This window comes from Camelus bactrianus, chromosome 7 (genome assembly GCF_048773025.1).
Source record: "Camelus bactrianus isolate YW-2024 breed Bactrian camel chromosome 7, ASM4877302v1, whole genome shotgun sequence".
NCBI classification, from domain to species: domain Eukaryota; kingdom Metazoa; phylum Chordata; class Mammalia; order Artiodactyla; family Camelidae; genus Camelus; species Camelus bactrianus.
In genome coordinates, this window is record NC_133545.1 from 80256364 (window position 1) to 80280411 (window position 24048).

Genomic DNA, 24048 nt, shown 5'->3' on the forward strand with positions numbered 1-24048 from the left:
TCACAATTCTACACACTTCACATTGAATCCTTAGAGCAATCACATATGTAAGGTTTTCTTGTCAGCTCTATTTTACAGGCGAGGAAACTGAGGCAAAGAAGTACTTTGCTCAAAGTCACATGATTAGGAAGGGCAGAGCCCTGACACCTTTAAAATTGATGACACTTCACCACATATAATTTATCTCTAAATACAAAAATCTATGCTCAGCAGCTGACTTCCAGATATTTCTGGCATGCGTGGGGCTTTAAAAACATGTAGTGGTACCCTTGATATGACATGATAAAAATGGCATTCTCTCCCTCCTGTGGTCTCCTCCGCAAATCCCATGACCCCAGCTGATCATGAGAAGAACATCCGACAAATCCCAACTGAGAGATTTTCTGCAAATTACCTGACCAGTACTCCTCAAAACTGTCAAGGTCATTAAAAACAAGAAAAGTCTGAAAACTGCCACAGCTAAGTGGCATCTAAGGAGAAATGATGACTAAATGTCACGTGGTGTCCCAGGTGGGATCTTGGAACAGAAGAAGGACACCAGGTAGAAACTAAGAACATCTGAATAACGTGTGGACTTTAGTTAATAACAATGTACAGACTCCCCTGGGAGAGACTGTGGGTTGGTTCCAGACCACCACAATAAAGCAAATATCCCAACAAAGTGAGTCATATGAATTTTTTGGTTTCCCAGTGCATATGAAAGTTATGTTTACACTATAGTCTGTTAAGTGTTCAACAGCACACTTTTTTAATGTCCCCCCAAAAACAACATTCGTACCTTAAAGTAATTTATTGCCAAAAAAAAAAAAAAAAAGCTAAATGTCACCAGAACCTTCAGCTGGTCATATTAATAACATCTGAGATTACTGACCACAGATCACCATAACAAATATAATAATGGAGAAGTTTGAAATATTTCAAGAATTACCAAAATGTGACATGCAGACATAAGCGAGCTGATGCAGGGCCGCTCCAAACCTTCAGTTTGTGAGCGCAGTAAGGCACACCGGAGCACACTCGTATCAGTATTGTTCCATAAATTGTGATAAATGTACCACACTAACGTGCAGCGTTAACAGCCGGGGAAACTCAGTGTGGGGCGTGTGAGAACTCTGAACTACCTTCACAGCTTCTCTGCAAATCTGAAACCATTCTAACATAAAAGTTTAATTTTTTAAAAAGCATTTAGCAGGTAGTTGCATTTGTTACTTGGATTTGGTGCCTCTCCTGCCATAGTGATCATCTCTTCTTTGGTGTATTTCTCCTTCATCAGTGAAGTGAGTGCGTAACTCAGATGACTGATAGAAAAAGGAAGCTGTGCTGCGTGTTTCCTCTGTGTAATAAATGAGCTAATTGTTATTGTATAGAAACAGAACTAAATGCTAACTGCATATGGTATTTGTTATTTTGTTATTTTAACATGTAGAGATAATGTTACTATTTCTTGCTCATTTTCTCTTATCCAGGGAGCAGATTTTAAGAGTAAAAGAAGATGAGAACGTTCCATTTCTGCTCGTTGGAAACAAATCAGATTTAGAAGATAAAAGGCAGGTTTCTGTAGAAGAGGCAAAAACCAGAGCCGATCAGTGGAATGTTAACTACGTGGAAACATCTGCTAAAACGCGAGCTAATGTTGACAAGGTAAGAGGTGGCTCTCCGGACCACTACCTCATGTTAAAAATCGGTGGATCTGTTCTAACTCGGCTCCATTCTGTCTCGCGATTCTGAGACTTTCAGGTAGAGATTTACTACGTGTTGGTTTTTATCAGCCCTGAATGCTCAAGTCTAACGTGTTGGGAGTTTCCTGCTTCACCGTGTCCTTTGGTTCCCAGGAGGCACTAAAACACGACACACCGCAGCTACGTGTACTTTTCTTTTTTCCCTTTTTTTTCAAAGCATTGACAGGATTTCCTGACCTGAATCCCTGCCTTTTCTTTTTCTTCTCCCCGTCCTTATTGGCTGGCGAACCTAGAAGGACCTGTGCGAGTCCTCGGGGCTCACACCTGCCCAGCCCCCTTTGCGTTCTCCCAAGTGCAGGTGCCTCCCAGCGGGGAGGATTTGGAAACCTCCTTCACCACAGCTGCCCTCCCCACCCTCATCCTCTGTTCCCTCCCGAGTCCCTTATCTTCACCCTTTGTTCACACTGGCCCTTCCTGGAGGCCAGGGGAGGAGCACCCTTACCTTGTTTCCGGGAGCCCCCCCAGGCGCCTGTCATCCCACCGGGAGACCACTCAGTCCTGAGGAGTGCCGTTGGGCTGCGGACACCGGCTCTGGGAGCCTTCAGGGTGGGGCCTTTTTCAGCCCCCAAGTATCTAGGCTCTTCCAGGCACCCCTCAAGAACGAACGTGCAGAAGAATTGCCTTGTTATAAACACAGATTCCTGGGTCTTCCGCCAGAGATTTTGATTTGTTTGGTCTGGGATGGGGCCTGAGAATTTGCACATCTGGCCAGATCCCTGTGCTCAGACTGGGGACAGTGGCACACACTTGGGGTCACACTGCTCTGGGTGGCCACAGGGTTAGTGGACTGGTCTTCTGTGCCTGTGGATTTATAATCCTGGTCCAGACATCATTATGTTAAGAAAATTAGAGATTCTTTCTGTTCATTTACTGTAGGTCTTAAAAGTGTCATTACTGTCTTCAGCTGATTTTATTTTCCAGTCACATGGTCACACTCCTATAGGTCCAAGATAGCTGTACAAAATGAGTGCCACCTGCCTTCTCAGTGTACCAGTTCTCTCTAAGGTTATGACAAATGTTTTTTAAATTACTAATGAGAATAGTGTGTTTGGGGTTTTGAAAGGCAACAGTGAACATTATCATGGCACATATATACTTTGCTTCCTCCTGTTTGATGTTTTGAGCAGTTTGTAGAACACACTCTAAAACTGACTTGAACCAAGGGGAGTGGGGAGAGGGGGGCAAACAGAAACTGGCCGGGCTCTGGGGCTTGCAGTAAGTAGTCCTGGGGTGTCACCTGCTGGCGTCAGAGGCCCTGGGAAAGCACCATCGTGTGCCTCATCAGAGCTGTCACAGGACAGGAGGAAGACCAACAGCCCGGTGGGAAAGTGGTCAAAAAACATAAACAGGCATGTCACAGAAAAGAAATGCTAATCTCTTTTAAACTTGAAAAGAGGCTTAGTCTCACTTATAAAAAGGGAAGTGCAGGTTGAAAATACGACTTTTTTTTTTTTTCCCACCCATCACATAGGAAAAAAGCAAGAGGAACTCTCGTGTTCATGGAAGGGCAATTTGGCAATCATCTATCAAAATTATGACCCCAACAATTCAAGTTCTAAAAGCTCTTTATACAGTTCAAAATCATACATCCACACATAAGTGTATTTCAGTAGTAGTCCTTGAAGCTTTGTCTGTAGAAGCAAAAGACTGGAAATATCCAAGCGTCCAGTAACAGACTGGTTTAAACTATGGTGCATCCGTATAATGGAATATTATATAATCATTAAAAAGAAATGAAGGTTTAAAAAAAGAAATGAAGGTGGAACTAAATGTTCTGCTGATACAGAATGATCTTCAACATTAGTAAATGAAAAAGCACAGAACAGTGCTTGTAGTTTGCTGCCATCTGTGTTTGACACACACACACACACACACACGCACACAAGCACACATGCAAGCCTACATCAGGGGGATGTGTAAGAACCTGGTACCTGTGGTTGCCACCGGAGAACTAATGCATCACAGGTAGATGCATTTTTCAGTGCTCTATCCTGAAGAGTGGCTACCAGATAAAGTACCTTAGTGGCTAAATAAAAGTAACTTGCAGCCACTCTTCAGTGTCTAAAGTTAGGTTACATTTTGGGTTTTTTGCAGAGGAAATAATGTAATACATAGTTACAAGAGCTAACATTCATTCCTGCTTATAAGAGACAGGCACAGTGGTGAGTACTCATTTTCATTTTTAACCCTACACGGCATGGATACTCTTCTCAGGCTGGCTTTTTAGATGAGGAAACTGAGGTGTGGAGAGGTTACGCACCTGGCTCAAGGTCACAGGGTTGGTAGTGGCACCTGCTGGCTCTGGGTGTGGCCAGCTCGGGTACCCAGGTTCTTTCCTGTTTTACTCAAAACAATGGTTGGAATACCTGTGGCATCACCCATATTGTATGTCATCTACTACTGGAAGTCTGATCACAGATTTTTCTGGGGTATCAAGTTTTAATATTGTCCCCTGTTAAACTGGGAAGTATCCTGTGTTGTCACAAAAACAGACACTAGCTCCCTATAAGATCTTAAATGCCCATGTCTTGCCCTTATCTGGATTCCAAACAGACCATTGGGTGGGAGTTTCTAAGAGGCAGATTTTAACACTACTCTGTGAAATAGCTTCATGACCATCAGAACTGTCGAGCTGGGGCCTGGCCTGTCACAGAGGAATCGCCATCTGGCAAACCTGCCTGTGTGCTCACTGGGTGCCAGGTCATCGGATGACCTTGTACCCCTCTAGCTGAATGCTCTGGCTTTTTAAATTCATAATTTTAAGAACCATCTTGGGGGAAATAAATGGAAAGAAATTAGGCTAGTAGATGTCAAAAAGGAGAGTATGATTTATTGTGTCAAGAGAGCTAATTTTATGTTGGGGAAAGAATTTTAAGAAAAATGTAGTGTATTCTTTTTGAATTTTTTTTTCTTTATACAAGTAATTCAGGACACACGGACATTGTATGAACAAAAATTCATAGTACAAAGGGAAAAGTGTAACTTGTTATACATGGACTTTTGTTTGTTGGGAGTGTTTTAATTACCGATTCAATTTCAGTCCTGTGATTGGTCTTTTCGTGTTTTCTGGTTCTTCCTAGTTCAGTCTTGGCAAATTGTACCTTTCTGAGAAATTGCCCATTTCTTCTGGGTCGTCCTTTTTGTTGGCTTATAGTTGTTCATATTAGCCTTTTATGATCCTTTGTATTTCTGTGGTGTCGGTTGTAACTTCTCCTTTTTCATTTCTGGTTTTATTAATTTGAGCCCTCTCCCTTTTTTTCTTTACGAATCTGACTAAAAGTTTATCAATTCTGTTTATCTTTTCAGAGAACCAGCTTTTAGTTTCATTAGTTTTTTGTTGTTGTTGTCTCTATTTCATTTATCTCTGCTCTAATCTTTATGATTTCTTTTCTTCCACCAACTTTGGGTTTTGTTTGTTCTTTCTCTAGCTGCTTTAGGTGTGAGGTGAGGTGGTATATTTGAGACTGTTCTTGTTCCCTGAGGTAGGCATGTATCGCTGTAAACTTCCCTCTTAGCACTGCTTTTGCTGCGTCCCAGAGGTTCTGGATCATTGTGTTTTAATTTTCATTTGTCTCAAAGTATTTTTTTATTTCTTCTTTGATTTCTTCAGGGACTCATTGGTTGTTTAGTAGCATATAGTTTAGCCTCCATATGTTTGCAGTTTTTGCAGTGGTTTTTTTTTTCTTTTCTTTTCTTTTTTTCTTTTTTCTTTTTTTTCCTTATAGTTGATTTTGAACCTTATAGTGTTGTGGTCAGAAAAGATGCTTGGTGAGATTTCTGTTTTCTTAGATTTACTGAGGTTTGCTTTGTGGGCCAGCATGTGGTTGATTCTAGAGAGTGTTCCGTGTGCACTTCAGATGTGTATTCTGATGCCTGTGGATGGGCTGCGCTGTAGATGTCAGTTAAGTCCACCTGGTCTGATGTGTCCTTTTGGGCCTGTATTTCCTTACTGACTTTCCGTCTGGATGATCTTTCTATTAAGGAAAGTGGGCTGTTAAGGTCCCCACTATTACTGTGTTATTGTCCGTTTCCCCTTTTATGTCTGTTAACAATTGCCTTATATATTGAGGTGCTCCTATGTTGGGTGCATATATATTTACAATTGTTAATATCCTCCTCTTGGATTGATCCCTGAAGCTTTATGTAGTGCCCTTCTTTTTCTCCTGTAACAGTCTTTATTTTAAAATCTATTTTTTATGATATAAGTATTGCTACTCCAGCTTTCTTTTGGTTTCCATTTGCATGGAGTATCTTTTTCCATCTCCTCACTTTGAGCCTGCATGTGTCTCTAGCTCTGAAGTGGGTCTCTTGTAGACAGCGTATATATGTGGGCCTTGTTTTTGTATCCATTCAGCCAGTCTGTGTCTTTTGGTTGGAGCATTTAATCCATTGACATTTAAGGTAATTATCGATACATATGTTCTTATTGCCATTTTGTTAATCATTTTGGGTTTGTTTTTATTCCTCAACTCTGTTTGGGTTATTCTTTATAGTTTCCAGTTCTTTGTTAAAAACTTCACTCTGTGCCTTTGTATTCCTCTTGAGTTCTCTGAACATCTTCGCCATCATTACTCTAAATTCTCAGATAAATTGCATATTTCATCATCACTTATTTCTTCTTCTGGAAGTTTATGTTGTGCCTTGACCTAGAAGATATTCCTCTGCTGCCTTGTGTTGTCTACTATTTGTATTTTTAGGTAGGTTAGTTACTTTCTTGACCTTGGAGTAGTGGCTCTCCATGGGAGACGTCCTGTACATCCCAGTAGCACAATTCCCTCTTGTCACCCAAGGGCCAGGGTCCATCGGGTCCCAGGGTAGAGCCTGGCTTGTGTCTGTAGATTCCTTCCACAGGCTGTGGTATCTGCCTCTGGTAGATGAAGCTGGACTAGAGGCATGTGTGGGTTTCCTGGTAGGAGGAGTCGGTGCCTGCCCACTGCTGGTCCTGGACCTCTGGCGGGTAGGGCGGTGTCTGGTTTGTGGCTCAGGAAGTCTGCTGATGGGTGGGGCTGTGTTCCCACCCAGTACGTTGTTTGGCCTGAAGGTTCCCAGCCCTTAAGCCTACAGGCTGTTGGGTGGAGCTAGGTCTTGGTGATGGTGATCCAGTCAAGATGTCAGCCTCCAGGAAAGCTCATGTAGATGAATGACCCCTGAATGTCCCACACCAGCTTTCATGTCCCCAGGGTGAGCCGCAGCCATCCCTTACTTCCCCAGGAGACCTCCCCAAACCAGCAGGCAGGTCTGGCCCAGGTTCCTGTGAAATCACTGCCTCTGCCCTTGGACCTAGTGCACACGAGATTCTGTGTGCACTTCCCAAGAGAATTAGGTCTCTGTTTCCCCCAGTCCCATTGGGGCTCCTGGAGTTAAGCCCCACTGGCCTTCAAAACTAGATGTTCTGGGGTCTCCTCCTAATGCCGGAACCGCAGGCTGGGAGCCTGACATGGGGCTCAGAATTGTCACCCCTGTGGGAGGGCTTCAGCTTGAGTCCCCCACTCGGGGGATATGGGGCCCAGTTATATCATGAGCACACCCCCCGTACCATCCCATTGTGGTTCCCTCTTTGTATTTCCAGTTGAAGAAAATTTTTTGCTGGGTTCCAGTCTTTTTTTTTTTTCCTCTATTATTGTTCAGCGGTCAGTTGTGGTTGTGTTGTAGTCAGAGGGCAGGTGAGCTCATGGTCCTACTGCTCCACCGTCTTGGCCAGAAATCCCAAAGGTGCATTTTAAATTTTAATGACAGGTCATCCCCTGGAGGTAGTTAGTGCCTTCCATTCCCACCAGCGGTATATGAGGAAACCCTTTCCCCACGACTGCCTTAAAAGTCGCCAGTACTGTGGGGAGATTATTTGTTTTAATTTGTGTTTCCTGATTGCGACATCATGTAGCTGATTCATTGGCCATTTGTAGATCCTCTGTGAACTCAAGATTCTTTTTTCCTGCCCCTTGATCTAATGGGAGGTTTATCTTTTTGATTCATAAAGCCCACTTTATATTAAGGACATCAACCCTTTGTCCATTTATATCTGTTGTGAATACTGTCTCCGAGTCCATACCATGTCTTTTAACTTTGCTGACTTGTAGCTTTTGCTATGGAAAGACATTAAAAGATTATGTTGTCAGATTTGTCTTTGTTTTTCCTTTGTGACTTCTGATTTCGGTGGCTTCATTAGAAAAACTCTCCCATCCTAAGCTGAAAAACTTAGCTATAATTTTTACTTGCTTGTTGTCTTGGCTTTTATAATAGGTCTTTAATCCATTTGAAAGTTTAATATTGTCTACATCATGAACTAGGGGCTGCTACGTACTTAAAATGAAGAAACTGGTGAAGGCAAAGGTTTAGATTTAAAACTAACAGCTCTTCATGCTTTAAGAGTGATGTTGGTTGTTTCTAATAACTTTTATATGTTTTTTTCAACTGTAAGTATTCTGGGCTCAGCATTTTCAGCCTGTGTCTGTCTAGTTTTGTTTTATTTTGATTTATGTGAGGATTTCCTATGATCTCTAGTCTGGAATCAGAAGAGTCAAATTTCATACACACCGGGTTGCCCTAAAGCCGGGGAAAGAGAAGGGAAAGGACAGGAAGAGAAGAGGGTGGGAGGAAACGAGGGAGAGAGGAAATCTTTGAAAGTGTCTTGGAAGTCGCAAGAAGCCCTGTGCTGTGGGGATTATCAGTTGCCTGAGTTCATCAAAACCAATTCTTCATTCTCACTCCGGATCACTCATTTCCTTCCACTTGGCAGTGGGAACAGGGCCTCCTCTGGCTTTCATTCGTTAAGTTAGCTGATGTAGACTTAAAAGGTTCCCACGGCGCTCGCTGGTAGGGTGACCTTGGTGGTCTCCCACGGGGGTTTGTTGGAAGCGTATTGCAGATACTCATGTAAAATTGCATTAGCCATTCCATGGTGATGTACTCGCATCGCAGAGCAGCACTGGGAGTGCTCTGCTCATCACACATCCTTGCACGTCGTTAGTTTGGAGGCCTCTGCCCTGGCTGGCCTGGGCGGCTGTGGACTCGAAGCGGAAATGCCCCGAGATCCCCAACCTGCAGGGAGTACGAGCTGCAGCAGCAGGGCAAGCACTCAAGGGGTTCATGTCACCGCGTTTCGGTCCACTGCGTTCTTCCTGGGGTTCTGTGCCCAGTTTTTCCCTTGTTTAACTCTCCGTGTCCTTTCGTGGTGGTGCTCTGTGTGTCTGACTCAGCCCGTCAGTCTGACAGGCCTTGCTTTGTTTCTCACTCCAGCTCAGGGACCAGCCACTCAGCTGAGGAACCCTGGCTCCCTGGCAGGAACCGACTTAGCGGCCACAGCCTGGGGACCAGTGTGCTCCTTGCTGTGGGCTGTCATTGCTTCGTGGCCTTTCAGCGAATAGTGCTAAGACATAAGACACATGGATTATTGAAAGAAAAAAATCAAGAGACCATACTGTTATTTCTGATTCATCCTGTTATTTCCAGTTCACTTTTAGCACTCAGGATATGTACGTCTTTGATTTTGTGTTTATCTCTTTTCTCTCCCACTGGAAGTCTTGGTTTCTAAACTACAGTAACATAATTGTGTTATCCTGATAAATATGTTCGTTGTAAAAGAGCAATACCACTGTTACTAACAAGGAAACTACAAAGCAAAGTTTAGGATTTGTCTTTTTTCATTCTTAGCATCTATTCTAAGATGAATATTCCATATGTTGTCTTTTAAAGTCCCTTGAAATAATTGTTTCCTCTGTATGATTATGTCACCAACTTGACATACAGTTTTGTTTTAGTTTGATTTTCAGTTTTTAAGCAGTTGCTTTCGTGTTTTTAAATTTCATTTTTGAATCTGTAAAACATTTACTTTTCCAAAGTAGAATTCATACATTATAACAAAGTATCTCCGGAGAGGCACCTCACTATTCTATCCTGCTCCCCTCTCCTGAAAATAAAGTTACTGGAGTCTATCATTTCGTTGTTCCTTTTTGAAAATGCACGGAAAAAAAAAAAAAAAAGAAGGAAAATGCAGGCAGATACACACGACTTCTCTCTGCACACACAGGTGCGCTCCACCTGTGTACACTACTTGGCACCTCGCTTTTCAGTTAAAGTCTCCATCCGAGCGCTGTGGACGTGCTTGAGAAGGCACTTACATAACATACCTCTGTTTACTTACAGCATTCTTTTAAATTTGTTTTTAATCTTACTTGTTTTTATCTTATTCCAGAATACTAACTGAATTTTTTAAATCCAGAATGCAGAAGTGTGACCCATAAAAGTAATTCATGCATGTACATTCCACACAGTCCTAACTGTTTGTGTCCACTGAGTCCACATCCTTCCCGGCCCTTCTCCGCATGCGCTCAGACGTTTGTTACTGATATTTAACTTTTGAATTGTTACACTAGTAATTTTTAATTTATTCTCGTATGTCCCCTTATTTGTCAATTTCTAGACATCAAACAAGAATTGATAAATTTTCAAATACAGTGCAAGAAACAAATTTGTTTTCTAGTGTCTGGTATCAGAATGATAAAGGAAGCAGTCATTTTCCACAGTTCTGTTTTTTTTTTTAATGGAGCTGAAGAAAAAAACAGGTTATTAAATGTAAATTTTAGTAAGCACAAATTACTTTAAAATAGTAATTGATAAACTATATCTACTAATTATAAATTACTCAAATGGTAATGCATTGAGTTTTATCTTTGGAGCTTTCATCACTTGTGCTTTTTTTCATTCTTATCTGGAAAATTCAGATGGAAAGATTAGGTTGTATTATGTAAACAAATTTTACCAAAAAGTGTAATTCAGAAAATACTCCTATTTTCCCAGTTTCTCAAATATATTTGGAGAAGCAGACTTCAATTTTGTGCTTTGCTCTCCTTCTGCTTGTCACACAAGAGCTCTTGACATTCATATAATTTTCCCCAGGTATACTGCTGTGATTCGGGGAAAGTACCAAACACATACTATCTCTCTGTTTATCCTGTTTTCTCCTTTTCAGGTATTTTTTGACTTAATGAGGGAAATTCGAGCCAGAAAGATGGAAGACAGCAAAGAAAAAAATGGAAAAAAGAAGAGGAAAAGTTTAGCCAAGAGAATCAGAGAAAGATGCTGCATTTTATAATCAAAGCCCAAACTCCTTTCTTACCTTGACCATACTAATAAATATAATTTATAAGCTTTGCCATCGAAGGCTCAATTGACTGAAATTACTTTAACATTTTGGAAATTGTTATGTATCTAAAAGCATGAATTGGAGCTGCACTGAAAGTCAAATTCACTTAAAAAAGAAATTAATGTGGCTTCACCAAGAAGCAGAGTTCAACTTATTTCATGATTGCCTACATTTATCACGGTCCTGAATGTAGCGTGGGAGCTTGCGTTTTGCCGGTGGTCTGTCTTGAACTGTTCAAGAGGTGAGGTGGGGGTGGGCAACGGGAGGAAAGGCTACTTCCTCTGGTTGATTATAAAGCTTCAGTTTTATATCATTTTAAAATGTCTTGGTCTTCTACTGCCTTGAAAAATGACAATTGTGAACATGATAGTTAAACTGTACCACTTTTTTTAACCATTGTTATGCAAAATATAGAAGAAAAAGTTACTGGCATGGTTGTTGCGTATAGTTAAATTGAGAGTGATTCATCTGTGAACCTGCATTAATTACCTGGTGATTAACTTGGAAAAGTGGTGTAAACTTGTACATGGAAATGTTTTAATATGCCTTAATTTAGAAGCCGAAAACTACCCGGTTCCATCATTCTGGGTGTGTCCTCACTGCGTGGGCCCACTGCCCGCGTGTCCTGGTGAGGGGATGTGTGTCTAGAATGGAGGACAACTTTTGTATAGAAGATTCTCAAGAAACAGCTCTGCTAGGAGTCTGTCCCAATTGAAAATGTGTGCCATACTCTGGTTCTTGCAAGTAAGGTTCCAGAGCTCCTTGTTTGCTTTTGATTAACTGTAAGGGAGTTTCACGTGAAGGGCCAGCATATACTTGTAACATAATTGTAGACTGTGAGGATTCATTACCAGCTGTGGTTCAGTGAACCCTCTTTCTTTAAGATGCTGGTCCCTGGAAATCCCCTTCTGCAAGCGGTGAGCGTGTGTTCAGTTTCTGGTCTCCCTGGAGCAGGGCCCGGGAAAGGCGTCAGCAGCGCTAATGCGTTCTGCCCCAGAACAGCTCGGGAAAGCGAGCCTGCCGCCTGCCCCCTCCTGAATCTGGACTCATGAGGCTGCAGTCTGGCTGTACGGGGGTTATTAGCAGTGTCTGCTGCAGTCTGTGTGTGTTCATAAGGAAGAACACTGTAGCTCCATTTTCCTAAGGTCAACATCAACCAACCAAACCCGAGGATAGTGCAGAAAACACGTCTGGCACCAAACAGTAGGCCCGTGTGCCCTGGTGCGCTGTTTGGGAACATAACTTCAATGGGAAATGTACCACTGTCAGATTCTTCTTTTCTCTGGACTGGGACTAAGACAGTTGATTCAACAAAGTTTTTCTTTCTTTTAGCTCAGTCCTAATCTCGACAACTCAAAGATGTGTTCAGGCATTCCAAGTAACAGATATGTACGTAAAGTTAACAAAAACAGGCTTTTTAGGAACTGAATTCTTTAGATACTACATCTGGCTTGTCATGTTAAATATTTGTCCTTAAAGGGTTTGAGATGTACATCTTTTACTTCGTATTTTTCATAGGCTATGCCGTGCAGATTTAAAGTTACCAGTGTAACCCCGGCCCCGCGGGCCCAGCGATCGCCACGTGTCCTTGTCGCAGTCTCATCCAACCAGGGGTCCTAACCACTAACATTGTGACTTTGCTTTGAGACCTTTCCTCTCCTGGGTACCGAGGTGCTATGAAGCCAAATGACAAAGATGCATCACATGTCTTAGGCTGATGCCACTACCCGATTGGTTTATTTGCAATTTGAGCCATTTAAAGACCAATAAACTTTCTTTTTTAAAAATGTTTGTGGTGGTACTTGATGTTTGCGACATAACACGTAAAATTCAGATTTATCAACCTGGGCATCCTTAACCAGAGATTTTAAAACAATGGAATCTTCTGAGCTCTCAGTTTAGGGACTTATTCCGTGTGAGAAGAGATCTGTGCCAGATTTCCACAGTGACGGGATCGTCACCGCTCAGGCTGAATAAGGCTCAGAAATGGACGCGCCCCGTGTGCACAGCTGCCAGGAAGATGCTCTCCTGCGTCATGAGAGTCACAAATGTGTGTGTTCCCTTTGAAACACTAGTCCACTCTGGAGGGAGCAGGGGGCAGTTGTAGATTCCTTTTCTAACCAGCATGCGCACCACAGACACTTCCATTTCCAAACTGTGGCAGGAGTAAAAGCACCCCCTTACCATTTCATCGAGCTTGAGGCCAGTCTGCCACGTTTGACGTCTGGTGGAAATGTCTGCTGAGTAACTCTCAGACATCCTGTGGGTTAGAAACAGTCTGACCCAGTATAGAACACCAACTCTCAATCCAATTTAATTTCTTACTGAACTCATATGCAGCGCCAGAATGAGCACATTTAAGTTATAACTGGCATAACTAACCTCGCCATATGGACCCGTTTTTAACACAGTAAGGGGCGTGTTTTTAAATATTATGTACCAAAGATTAAGTTAGATTAAGTTCTAGTCTCTGAATCGGAACGTCATTTTCAAAATTTTGTGACAAGGAGGTAACACTGAAGATTTGGCCACCTTAGACAACTGCCTTAAGAGTAAAACTGTCAAAAGTATTTACCAAAACTTCCTGGGAAGTTTTCAGAGTAGTCCTTTTTATTTAATCCAGGAGTGTTCCAAGTCTCCTTTAGCAAATTACTTTGGAAGTCGAGGGTGGCAGGGCAGGGGAGGTCTTCACTCACGCCGTTAGTTGTAGATGATGGTCAAGAACAGAGATTTGCACTGAACAAAGGACCTGTGTGTTCATGCAAAGGAAAAGAAGTTTTACAAAGATTACAGATTATCTAGGTCTCCTTACCCCAGGCTGGACCCTTACCCTGTTTCTTGTGATTGTCAATTCATATCATAATAACAGCAAACACATAGTGTGTTCTATATACAGGACACTATATTTATATACTTTTAAAATTCAATATTAACCCTATGAGGTAGCTGTTGTCGTTAGCCCCTATCTTGCAGATGGAGAAACTGAGGCAGAAAGCAGCTGAACAATGCCCAGGGCCCCAAAGCTAGTAATTATTAACTGGGATTGGAAGCAAAGTAGTCTGGCTCCCGACTCCACGCACAGTAAAGAAGATGAGAATTAATTATTCAGTGGCCTGTGCTAAGGTGGGAAACAGCCAAGGTTTCCCCAGGGCTGCAGCCACCTAGCCAGTGACTGTCCCGGGGAGCCCGCAGAGGCCGCCGGGGACGGAAGAGGCCTCTTGTGCTTAACGGCCCGGTTGCTAAGAGAATGATGGGAGTGCGGGAGGGGAAACTTTGCGCAGCGCTCAGCTGTGGAGCCAGCCTTACAGTGCTTTTTCCATAACATCAGTAGAGAGGCAGCATTCTTTGGCAGGCCAGAAGCTTTCATCCCATATTTCTCTAACTGCAAAATCATTTCCCAGGCCTTTGCTCCAGCAGCGCTGCGTGCAGCTGTTGCGGATAACAGCTTATAAACACATGGAGGTGGGCGGGAAGGGGCGTTCAGCCAACTGTATTCCCAGTCCTTAGAGAAACACCATTTCTGGGGAGAGGGAAGGGGCAGGAGAGCACTTAAAATCTGTTTAAGGGCAGCTGTGAGACCGTGATAACTTGTACAGCTAATCTGTTAGAACAAGATCATTTCTATCAAGAGCCCCAAAGAAAGCAAACAGCTAAAGTGTTTAGGTGTTGCAAACCTCCTAGCAGTTAGAAAATGCTCCTAAGGGCAGAGTGTTTGAAACAGCCAAAAAAATAAGGGTCAAGGTTTGTTGAATTTCAAGGGGAAGGCGCTGGTAGGAGAGCTTACTTTTCCTGGGCCTTTGCTGATGGGGGCGCTCGTCTTTGGAGGACGTGCAGGGAATGTCAGGTGGTGCCGTGAGAGGTGCATCGTCACGTGCCAACTCTGTTTGTTGTTGATGGCTTGACCTCTGTAAAGGACGCCGGATTTGGCAGAAAGATATTTAGATGGTTTCCCTGGACACCTAGAAGTTGGCTTAGAAGGGAGCTTAGAACCCACACTGAACATCATCTTCATGTCTCCTTAGTCTCCTCCAGTCAATGACAATTTCTAACAAACAGAGACGAACCAAAAGCTCATGGGCACGCACCCTGTGACACAGGACGCTCTCCGTATGACTCTCACCAGCAACATGTCTAAAGCCCACTCCTGTTCAAGGCCCACCTAGACCTCCTCTTTACATTTGGTAGACAAATGGGATACAAAACAGTGGGTGGGTCTTACATTCAAAAGATATGTGGTGGTTGTCCAAGACGTGGGGGAAACACACATCTTGGAAGGCAATATGGCAGGATCTGTTAGAAAAAGCACATACCTTAATGTTCACAAAATTCCCCTTTTCTATATCTCTCTAGAAAAACAACTGCACATGTGCCCAGGGTCACGTATAGGTAGTTGACTGTAGCACTGTTTCCTAGAACAACACTGAGAATTACCTAAATGTCTGCAAACAGAGGAGTGGCTTAAACATAACCTCGTCATGCAATCAATACCGTGCAGCAGTTTAAAGGAACAGACTAGAGAGATTTATCAGCATAGAGAGATCTCTAAAATATTCTTGGGTCAAAATTGCACCTTGCACCGCAATACTAACATTGTAACTTTTTTGTAAAACCCATATACAAACAACACCATATGCATTCTAAGAGTTTATCTTGAGAAAGCTATTTTTTAGAAGCTACATGGACATACCTCAAATACATAATAATGGTTACCCACGAGCAGATGGTGAAAACATAAAGATTTGGGGTTTAAACTTTGTCCATCTTAACATTTTTAAATGAAGAATGCCTTCACGTACTACTTACATAATTGAAATTAATTTTAAATATGATTACACCTAGCCAACAAAGGCCTTATATCTAGATTACATAGATAACTCTCAAAACTCAACATTAAAATTAGAAAATGAACAAAAGACAAACAGATATTTCACTAAATGGCAAAAAAAAAAAAAAACATGAAAATATGTTCGCCAACATTAGCCGTTAGGGAAGTGCAAATTAAAGACACTGTCAAGAGAGTTAGAAGACAAGTCACAGACTGGGAGAAAATATTTGCAAGAGGCACATCTGTTAAAGGACTGTTACCCAAAATCTGCAAAGAACTCATCAAACTCAGCAATAAGAAAACAAACAACACAATTTTAAAAATGGCCCAAAGACTCTAACAGACACCTTGCCAAAGAAGATATACAGATGGCAAATAAGCACATGAAAGGGTGCTCCACATCGTATGCCATCAAAGAAATGCAAGTTAAAGCAAGGAGATACCACTACACACCTATTAGAATGACTACGCATCTATTAGATGACAACACCAAATATTGGTGAGGAAGTGGAACGACAAGAATTCTCTTTTATTGCTGGCGGAAATGAAAATGGTACACACTTTGGAAAACAGGTTGGTGGTTTCTTCCAAAAACTAAATGTAGTCTTATCAAACAATCCAGCAATCACACTCCTTGGTATTTACCTGAAGAAGTTGAAAACTGTCATCCACACAAACAACTACATATGGATGCTTACAGCAGCTTTATTCATACTTGCCAAAATTTGGGATCAGTCATGATGTCCTTCATTAGGAGAATGGATAAATAAACTGTGGTACATCCAGACAATGGAATATTATACAGCACTAAAAAGAGATGAGGTATCAAGCCAAGGCATGGAGGAACTGTAAACACTTATGACTGTCAAAGAAGCCAATCTGAAAAGGCTACATACCATATGATTCCAACTATATGACATTCTAGAAAAGGCAGTACTATGGGGACAATAATGGCAAGGACTAGAGAGGAGGGATAGGCAGAACACAAAGATTTTCAGGCAGTGGAACTGCTCTGTATGATACCAATGGCAGATACACATAATTATAAATTGGTCCAAAACCATGTACAACACCAAGAGTGAACCCTACCAAAACAGATCTTCTACATCTAAAGACACAAAGAAGGAACCACAATGAGATGGTAAGAGGGACACACTCACAATAATCAGATCCATACCCTCCAGAGAAGGAGACTCACAAATTGGAGAATATTTATATCACAGAGGCTCGACCACAGGGGTGACAGCTCCGAGCCCCACCTCAGATTCCCCAGCTCCAGGGCCCCATCTTCAGGAAAAGGAGAGCCCAGAGCACTTGGCTCTGATGGCCAGTGGGGCTTACTTGCAGGAGCTCCACAGCACTGGGGAAAACAGAGACGTCACTCTTAAAGGGCACACCCAAAATCTCACGCACAGCAGGACAAAGGGCAAAAGCAGTAACTTCATAGCGACCCGGGCCAGACCTACCTGCTGGTAGGGTGCAACTCTCTTAATATATTTGAAAGAAAAACACTGAACTGCATACTTTCAATGGATGAATTGTATGGTATGTGAATTATATGTCAACAAAGCTGTTATCTTTAAAATAAAGACTGCATACTGTATGATTCCATTTATATAACATTCTCCATCTAGAGCGGGAGAACAGATGAGTGGTTTCCAGGGAGGGGAGGAGAAGAGGGGTGGGCGTGAATACAAAGAGGCAGCAGGAGGGAGTGCTTTTTCAGCAATGAGCAGTTCTCTGTCATAATTGTGGTGGTGGTGACAGGAGTTTCTACAGGTGATCAAGGTGCATAGAACATACATATACACAAATAAATGCAGGGTTTTTTTTTTTTTTAAGTGGTAAAAAAGTGAGTAAGGCCTGTAAGTCTAGAACTGTCATGTACCATTGTCAATCTCCTAGCTTTGATACTGTACTGCACCCAGATAGGATGTCATTATTGGGGGGAGGTAAGTGAAGGGTGCAGGTGGCTATTTAGACTAATTTTGCAGTTTCTTGGAAGCCTGTAATGATTTCAAGATCAAAATTTTAAGATAGAGTGAGAGGAGGGGAAGGTATAGTTCAGTGGTAGAGCACATGCTTATTAGCATGCACAAGGTCCTGGGTTCAATCCCCAGTATCTTCCTCTAAAAAATAAATAAACCTAATTACCTCCCCCTATACAAAAAATTAAATTAAATTAAAAAAAAAAAGATAGAGTTGCTCAAGATTGGAATGCCTTCTCCCATGAAATGATTGTTTCTCTGTTGCCAGAGTTTTCAAAAAGGCTGTGTGAATCTGTATCTAGGATGCTAAAAATTGCAGGGGGCTTCCAATTGGAAAGGCTTTTTTTTCTAGGGCGAAATCCAGATCCGGCTGTTATAGAAGCCAGGGGACCCCTCACTTCTTCTAAAGCCTGAGAGTGGGGTCTGGAATGAGGAGGCTCAGAACTGCCTGGATGGGCCAGGATGCCCTCAGGGTTCCAGGCGACCCAAAGCTCTTTATCTTCCAAGGCTGACTTGATAAAGTCAGTTTCCCTCTCTCTGGGCAAACCCAGTGCCAGCCCCAGGGCAAACCATGCTTGAGGGAACTGAAGAGAGGCTCTTTCCAGATAACTCTTTCATAAGATAAAAAGCAACCTTCAGTTCCAGGAGCCACTGGAAAATAGAGACTGAGTCTTGGTCACTTTTGAATTCCTCGTGCCCAGTGCCTCGGCCAACACAGGAGAAATGGCTACCGGGTTAGCACGTCTTAAATATCACTCTCAGTCCCTGCGGGTCTCGACCCTGACTGCACATCAGAGCTTTTAAAAATGTGGCAGAGCCTGTTCCACACTAAAACAGTTAAGTCAGTTTTTGGTTTTCATTGTGGTTGTCGTTTTTGTTTTTAAACGGAAGTACTGGGGATTGAACCCAGGACCTTGTGCATGCTAAGCTCACCCTCTACCACTGAGCTCTAACCTCAACCCCTGGTTTTCATTTTTGCTTTTCTGTTTTATGCATCCTCCGTGTCACCCTTCTGTCAGGCTCCATGGTGAGTTTCTGAGGGGTATTTCTTATGCCGGGTCTCAGGAGAGGGCAGCAGCTGTCACTCCTAAGGAGGATTCAGTTAAACATGATGTCAACTGGACATCCGGCTTTGGGCTCATCTCAGCTTCCAGAAATGTAATGTATCTATTATAATACATGCACATAGTAAACATAAGCCTAAAACACCAGAAGTTGTCCAGTGAAAACAGAATCTAATTCCCACTCTGGCTCCCCAGAGGCCACCATATACACCAGCTTTTGTTTCCTCCAGAACACTTGTCTCTGCAAAAATGCACACGCATATATTCATTTAGAGATGCATTTTAGAAGGCAAACCCTTGTGTACTTTGATGTGTTGGTCAAGGGTTCTGGGGAGAAAGATAAATTTAGGAGATACGCGCTCCATCTACTTCACGGTGCATATTAAAAGTTCTGGGGTCAAGATTGCGGAGTAGTAGGACCACGAGCTCGCCTCCTCTCGCGATTACAACAGAACCACATCGGATGCTCAACAACCATCAAAGAGCCTGGAACCTGAAACAACAGGACCCTGCGGGGTCCTCCCTGCTATAAATCTTTTCCAGGTCCCCCGTTTCTTGTTAGTTACAAAATCAAATGGCTTTGGCTATTCTGACCGCCTCCCAGGTGAGGACCTGTGCAGTAAGTCACACGGAACACTGTACTTTCATTCCAGATGAAAGTGTCGGTGTCACAGCATTCCTCCGAGATGTGAGAAGTCAGACCATGCGGGAGATGACGCCGGTGCCCACGCTGCTGAAGTCACGTCGAGCGTCTCCAACTGCTTCTCCAATCTGTTTCCCCGGATTCCCTGGAAACTAAGATCTATTTTCTCAGGGATATTTCAGTTCCTTCGCCTCCCTAATTGGTTATAGTTCTAGGAGCCTATTTACTTTTTTGACTTATACTTTGTTATATTCCTCTTCTCCGTAAAAGGAAGGGCCACTGAGACTCTTCTAAAACCCCCCAAGAATGGTTATGATCACGTTCGTTCCTTCAATCAGAACAATCTCCAGACAACACCCCAATTCAGCAGGAAGTAGCCAGAGGAAATTGACACCCATTTCCCTTTTCCTAAAGAAATGGAAGGAATCAACTGACAGTGGGGATTTGAAAGAGTAGAAAAATAACTAGATGGCTACTGAGTTGCTCAGGCCTGTACTTCTAGCTAAACTGATCTTCTGATGAACAGGCTCCCCTCCCTGTGCCTCCTTTTCTCAGAATAACTTAGCCTTTTACCCTACAGATCTTGAAAGAAGGTCATGGACTGAACTTTAAGAAAATGGGCAGATCCTCCTAAATTCCTCCATAACAACAGCAAGTTCTTATCAAGATGGATGGAATATAGTCCCTGCTCACACCCTGATTGTTATCACCCTCCTGTTTCTATTTTTCTATAAAACCTTACCTCAAGGCAGGCTCACAAACTTTAAGGCATCATGACTCCCTGTGCTGATAAAGCTGTTCTTTTCTAATCCTCCCAAAACTCTGCCCCCAACTCTCAATTCAGCTATCGGGGTACTGAGGATAGTTTTTGGGCAACAAACCTAGCAAAAAAGATCTTCATCTGGAAAAAAAAGAGGGAACCACAGCAGGACAGTAAGCGGGGCATGCTTGTGATATAATCAGGCCCCAAACCCCTTCATACCCCCTGGGTGGGTGACCCAAAAGACTAACTCAGAGGCCTTCTCACAGGAGTGAGAGTTCTGACCCCATGTCAGGCTTCCCAGCCCGGGTCTTAGCAGTAGGAAGAGGAGACCCAGAACATCTGTTTCTGAACACCAGCAGGGCTTAACTGCAGGAGCTCCATAAGACTGGGAAACAGAGACTTCGCTGTCCTGGGAAGCAGACACAGAATCTCGTGTGAGCTGGGACCAAGGGCAGAGGCAGCCATTTCACAGAAACCTGGGCCAGACCTGCTGCTTTTGGAAGGTCTCCTGGGAAGGTAGGGGATGGCTGTGGCTCACTCTGGGGACACAAAAGCTGAATGCGGACATGCTGGGAGTGTTCATCTACATGACCTCTTCTGCAGGAGGATGTCTTGCTTGGGTCATTAGCACCAAGACCTGGCCCCACCCAACAGCCCGTAGGCTTAAGTGCTGAGAAGCCTCAGGCCAAACATACTGGGTGGGAACGCAGCCCCACCCCTCAGCAGATTTCTGAGCCCACAGCCACCTCTGTGGCTACAGACCGCCATTTTTCACTGTCTGCTGGCCATGTCTAGCAGGGCAAAGTGGACACAGGCTGGCATTCGCACCACCTACAACAGCACCAGCCAGTCCTCCCCTCGCCCCATGTGCCCCTCAGTTAGTTGAACTGACTTATGTTTCCCAAGGGAGCATTTCCCTCCCCGTTCAGGAAAAGCCCTCCCCACCCTCACCTCCCATTGCTGCCTTAACCGCACTCAGCCTTTCCAGGCTGAATCAAAAGTCAGCGGCCAGATTCTTCAGGGATACCACCCTCCCCGACTCAGTGGCCACCACTACCAGGATACACGGCGCTGCCAACAGCGAAAACTGAATTCGGGAGGAGGGGCAACTGGGAGGAGGGGAAGGGTGGATTTGAGGACAACATGAGAGGAGGGGCCTGTGGGATACCCAAGACGAGAGAAAGCTGTGTCTTTCGGACTCTTACTCTTTACCAGGCACCATTCTCCGCAACTCCTGACCAGCCGCTCTGACCGCCTGCTCCGCTCACAGCCAACTCCTCTACATCTGCCTAGATACCGTGGACGTCACGGGATTCCCGCTGTCTTATTGGTCGATATTACCTCTCCCCCGCCCATGCGTGGGAAGGAGGGACTGCTGTGATCCCTGGGGATGGGGTGGGCGGGTGGTTTCCGTGGTGACTGCAAACTGGCTGCACCCGCCGCGCCCACGTGGGCCTCCCCGGCCAGCTCCAGGAGCCGGGATCCCCCAGGGCAGGTGCTGCTACATCCGTCGTGCCTGGAAACCGGAAACCGGATCCTCCCTGCTCCCGGCTCACCCTGCAGCGCCAGCGCCGAAAGTAGGAGCGGCGAGGGAGGCAGGGGCCCAGTCTGGTGGCCTCTAGCTTTGTTCCTCGCATCCTGGTTGGATGAGTCTCTCCTTCTCTGGGCGTGTTTTTCTTAGGTAGAACCAGAGAGAAGGGATTGTTGGCGATGATCCGCCAGCAGCTTTGGCTTCAAAATGAGAGGTTCATAACCAAGAGCCTGGATTCCTGACATGGCCTTGTCTCTTGTTCCAGCCCTGCCACCTACAGTTTCACCAGGCTATTTGCTGCTACTCATCCTTTTTTTTTTTTCTCCTTTTAACTCATCCTTCTTAACCTCAGCTTGGATGTCACTCATTTCCTCTAGGAAGCCTTCCTGAACCTCAAAAATTGGTTCAACATTATTCACAGACGCGTATCAAAGGATATAGGGATGAAGTGACACAATGTCTAGAATTTGTTTTAAAATACTAGGAAGAAAGAAAGACAGAAAAATTATCTAGGGTGGCCAAGTTTTTAAACTTATTGAAACTGGAGAATTGTTACATGAGAATTCATTATACTTATTCTACCTTTGCATATATTTCAAATTTTACCACTTAAAAATTTTTGTTTGTTTCTTTTCTTTTAATGGGGGGAGATAATTAGGTTTATTTATTTTTAGAGGAAGTACTGGGGATTGAACCCAGGACCTTGTGCATGCTTGGCATGCACTCTACCACTGAGCTATACCCTCCCTAATTTTTTTTTTCAAGAGGAAAACCACATATATGCATATACAAAATCTTAGTTAGAAATGACAAGGCCCAGATACAGACTTCTCACTTTTGTGTCTCTGGCCAGTATCCTCTTCTTTGTCTCATGAGTGATTAGCTAAGATGAGAAATTTCATCCCCTTGAAACTAGCTAGACAGAGAGAAAAACATTTTCCTGTTTAGCTGAGACATCCCCTGATTGCTGAACAATCCCAACTACAAATGCCCCCACTTTGCCGAGACACTCTAGTCTTTGGACCTGGGGGCTCTCCCTAAGGCCACAGACTGAGTAAAATCAATCTCCACACTTGTCTGGATTTTGACTTTGACAGGAGTCCCCTATGTGGGCTCCACAGCACTCCTCTCCATCACAGATGTCATGCTGAACTGTAATTGCCTGTCTGTCTGTCTTCCCCAGTATCAAGCATAAAACCTGGCACAGAGTAGATGCTCAATAAATATTTGTTAAATCTAAAAAATGGTCACTTTGTGACTATTCTTTCTGTTAATGAGTATCTAACAGTGTTATCTTTTATTCAGGCCTTCCTAGTTTGAAGGAATAATGCACACCATATGTTTCTTACAGAATGCTTATCCTTCTATTATTCTCTGTAATAAGAAAATGGAATCCAGCCTATTTAGAAGTTTTATACTTTTAATAAACAAATTGAAAAGAGGGAAAGTCAGATCACAGCCCTGTATTGGGTTTGCTAACAGCTCAGTCTGAACACTGTTTCCATAGAGATCTGGCCTCCGCTTTTGTAGTGACAGACAGCTAACAGTGGTTCTCAACCTTAGCTCAGTTGCCAGTTTTAAAAAAATACTGATGTCTGGGCTCCACCCTCAGAAATTCTGATGTAATTGATCCAAGGCGTGGCCTGGGCAGCAGATTCTTGAAAGTTCTCCAAAGGATTCCAACGTGCAGCCAAAGTTGAGAATCGCTGTTAGATCAGAAGCAGGGCATCATCAGTATCCCCTCCCGGCAGGCTGGTGGGAGCAGCCTCAGTGCGACAATGCAGTGAGTCTCCAACGTGGATGGCACGTCACTGGGACTGGCAATCTGACTGGCAGTGGTGCCAGCCATCTCAGCAGTGGCAGCTCTAGACAACGACAAATAGCCCAGCATCACCAAGCTCAGCTGGTGGCAGGAAGCCAGCTCTGATCTCATCACCAAAAGGCCTGGACAGGAGACTGAACTTTAGCCAGACCACAAAAGCAGCTGAGAGAGCTAGATGACGATGCAGTGGAGTAGGAAGACTTGGGCTACCTGGGTCTGACCAGTTGATAACCTCAGTTTCCTCATCCGTAAAATGGTGATACAAAAAACACTACCTGCCTCCAAAGTCGTTATGGGCAATGAACAAGTTAACGTATATGAAGTGTTACTAAGTGGTATGTAAATCTTAGCTATTGTTACTGTGGTTTGGAGAGGTGAGGAAATGGATCAGTGTTTCAGTGGATAAAATAGGACTTTTCACACACATCTCTTCCCCTTCCAGTGTGGTCTCCTCTGTGTTCACAGTTTTTAGTTCCTATCGTAATGGAAAAAAATGTAATGTTTACACTGTCTCAGTGTAAATGAACTTCA

The 24048-nt window shown here is 43.6% G+C and overlaps 1 protein-coding gene and 1 long non-coding RNA gene across 7 annotated transcripts in view; one reads left to right on the plus strand and one right to left on the minus strand.

Moving 5' to 3' along the window:
- The window catches only part of RALA (RAS like proto-oncogene A), a 59863-nt gene extending 48970 nt beyond the window's left edge, over positions 1-10893 (plus strand). For both annotated transcript variants that reach the window (XM_074367693.1, XM_074367694.1), the window contains 2 exons: positions 1467-1641; positions 10708-10893. In XM_074367693.1, the coding sequence (XP_074223794.1) occupies positions 1467-1641; positions 10708-10830 (298 nt within the window). In that variant the 3' untranslated portion in view covers positions 10831-10893. The remainder of the gene's footprint in view (positions 1-1466; positions 1642-10707) is intronic.
- Positions 1-24048, minus strand: part of LOC141578194 (uncharacterized) — a 90513-nt gene that overhangs the window by 4268 nt on the left and 62197 nt on the right. The window contains exons 3-5 of one of the 5 annotated variants that reach the window (XR_012508304.1): positions 14666-14786; positions 13457-13630; positions 13066-13141 (exon numbers count right to left, since the gene is read on the minus strand). This is a non-coding gene — a long non-coding RNA (uncharacterized LOC141578194). Of the gene's footprint in view, positions 1-12588; positions 13631-14665; positions 14787-24048 lie in introns of those variants that run through there. The other 4 variants (XR_012508302.1, XR_012508305.1, XR_012508303.1 and 1 more) reach the window with 4 other exon arrangements.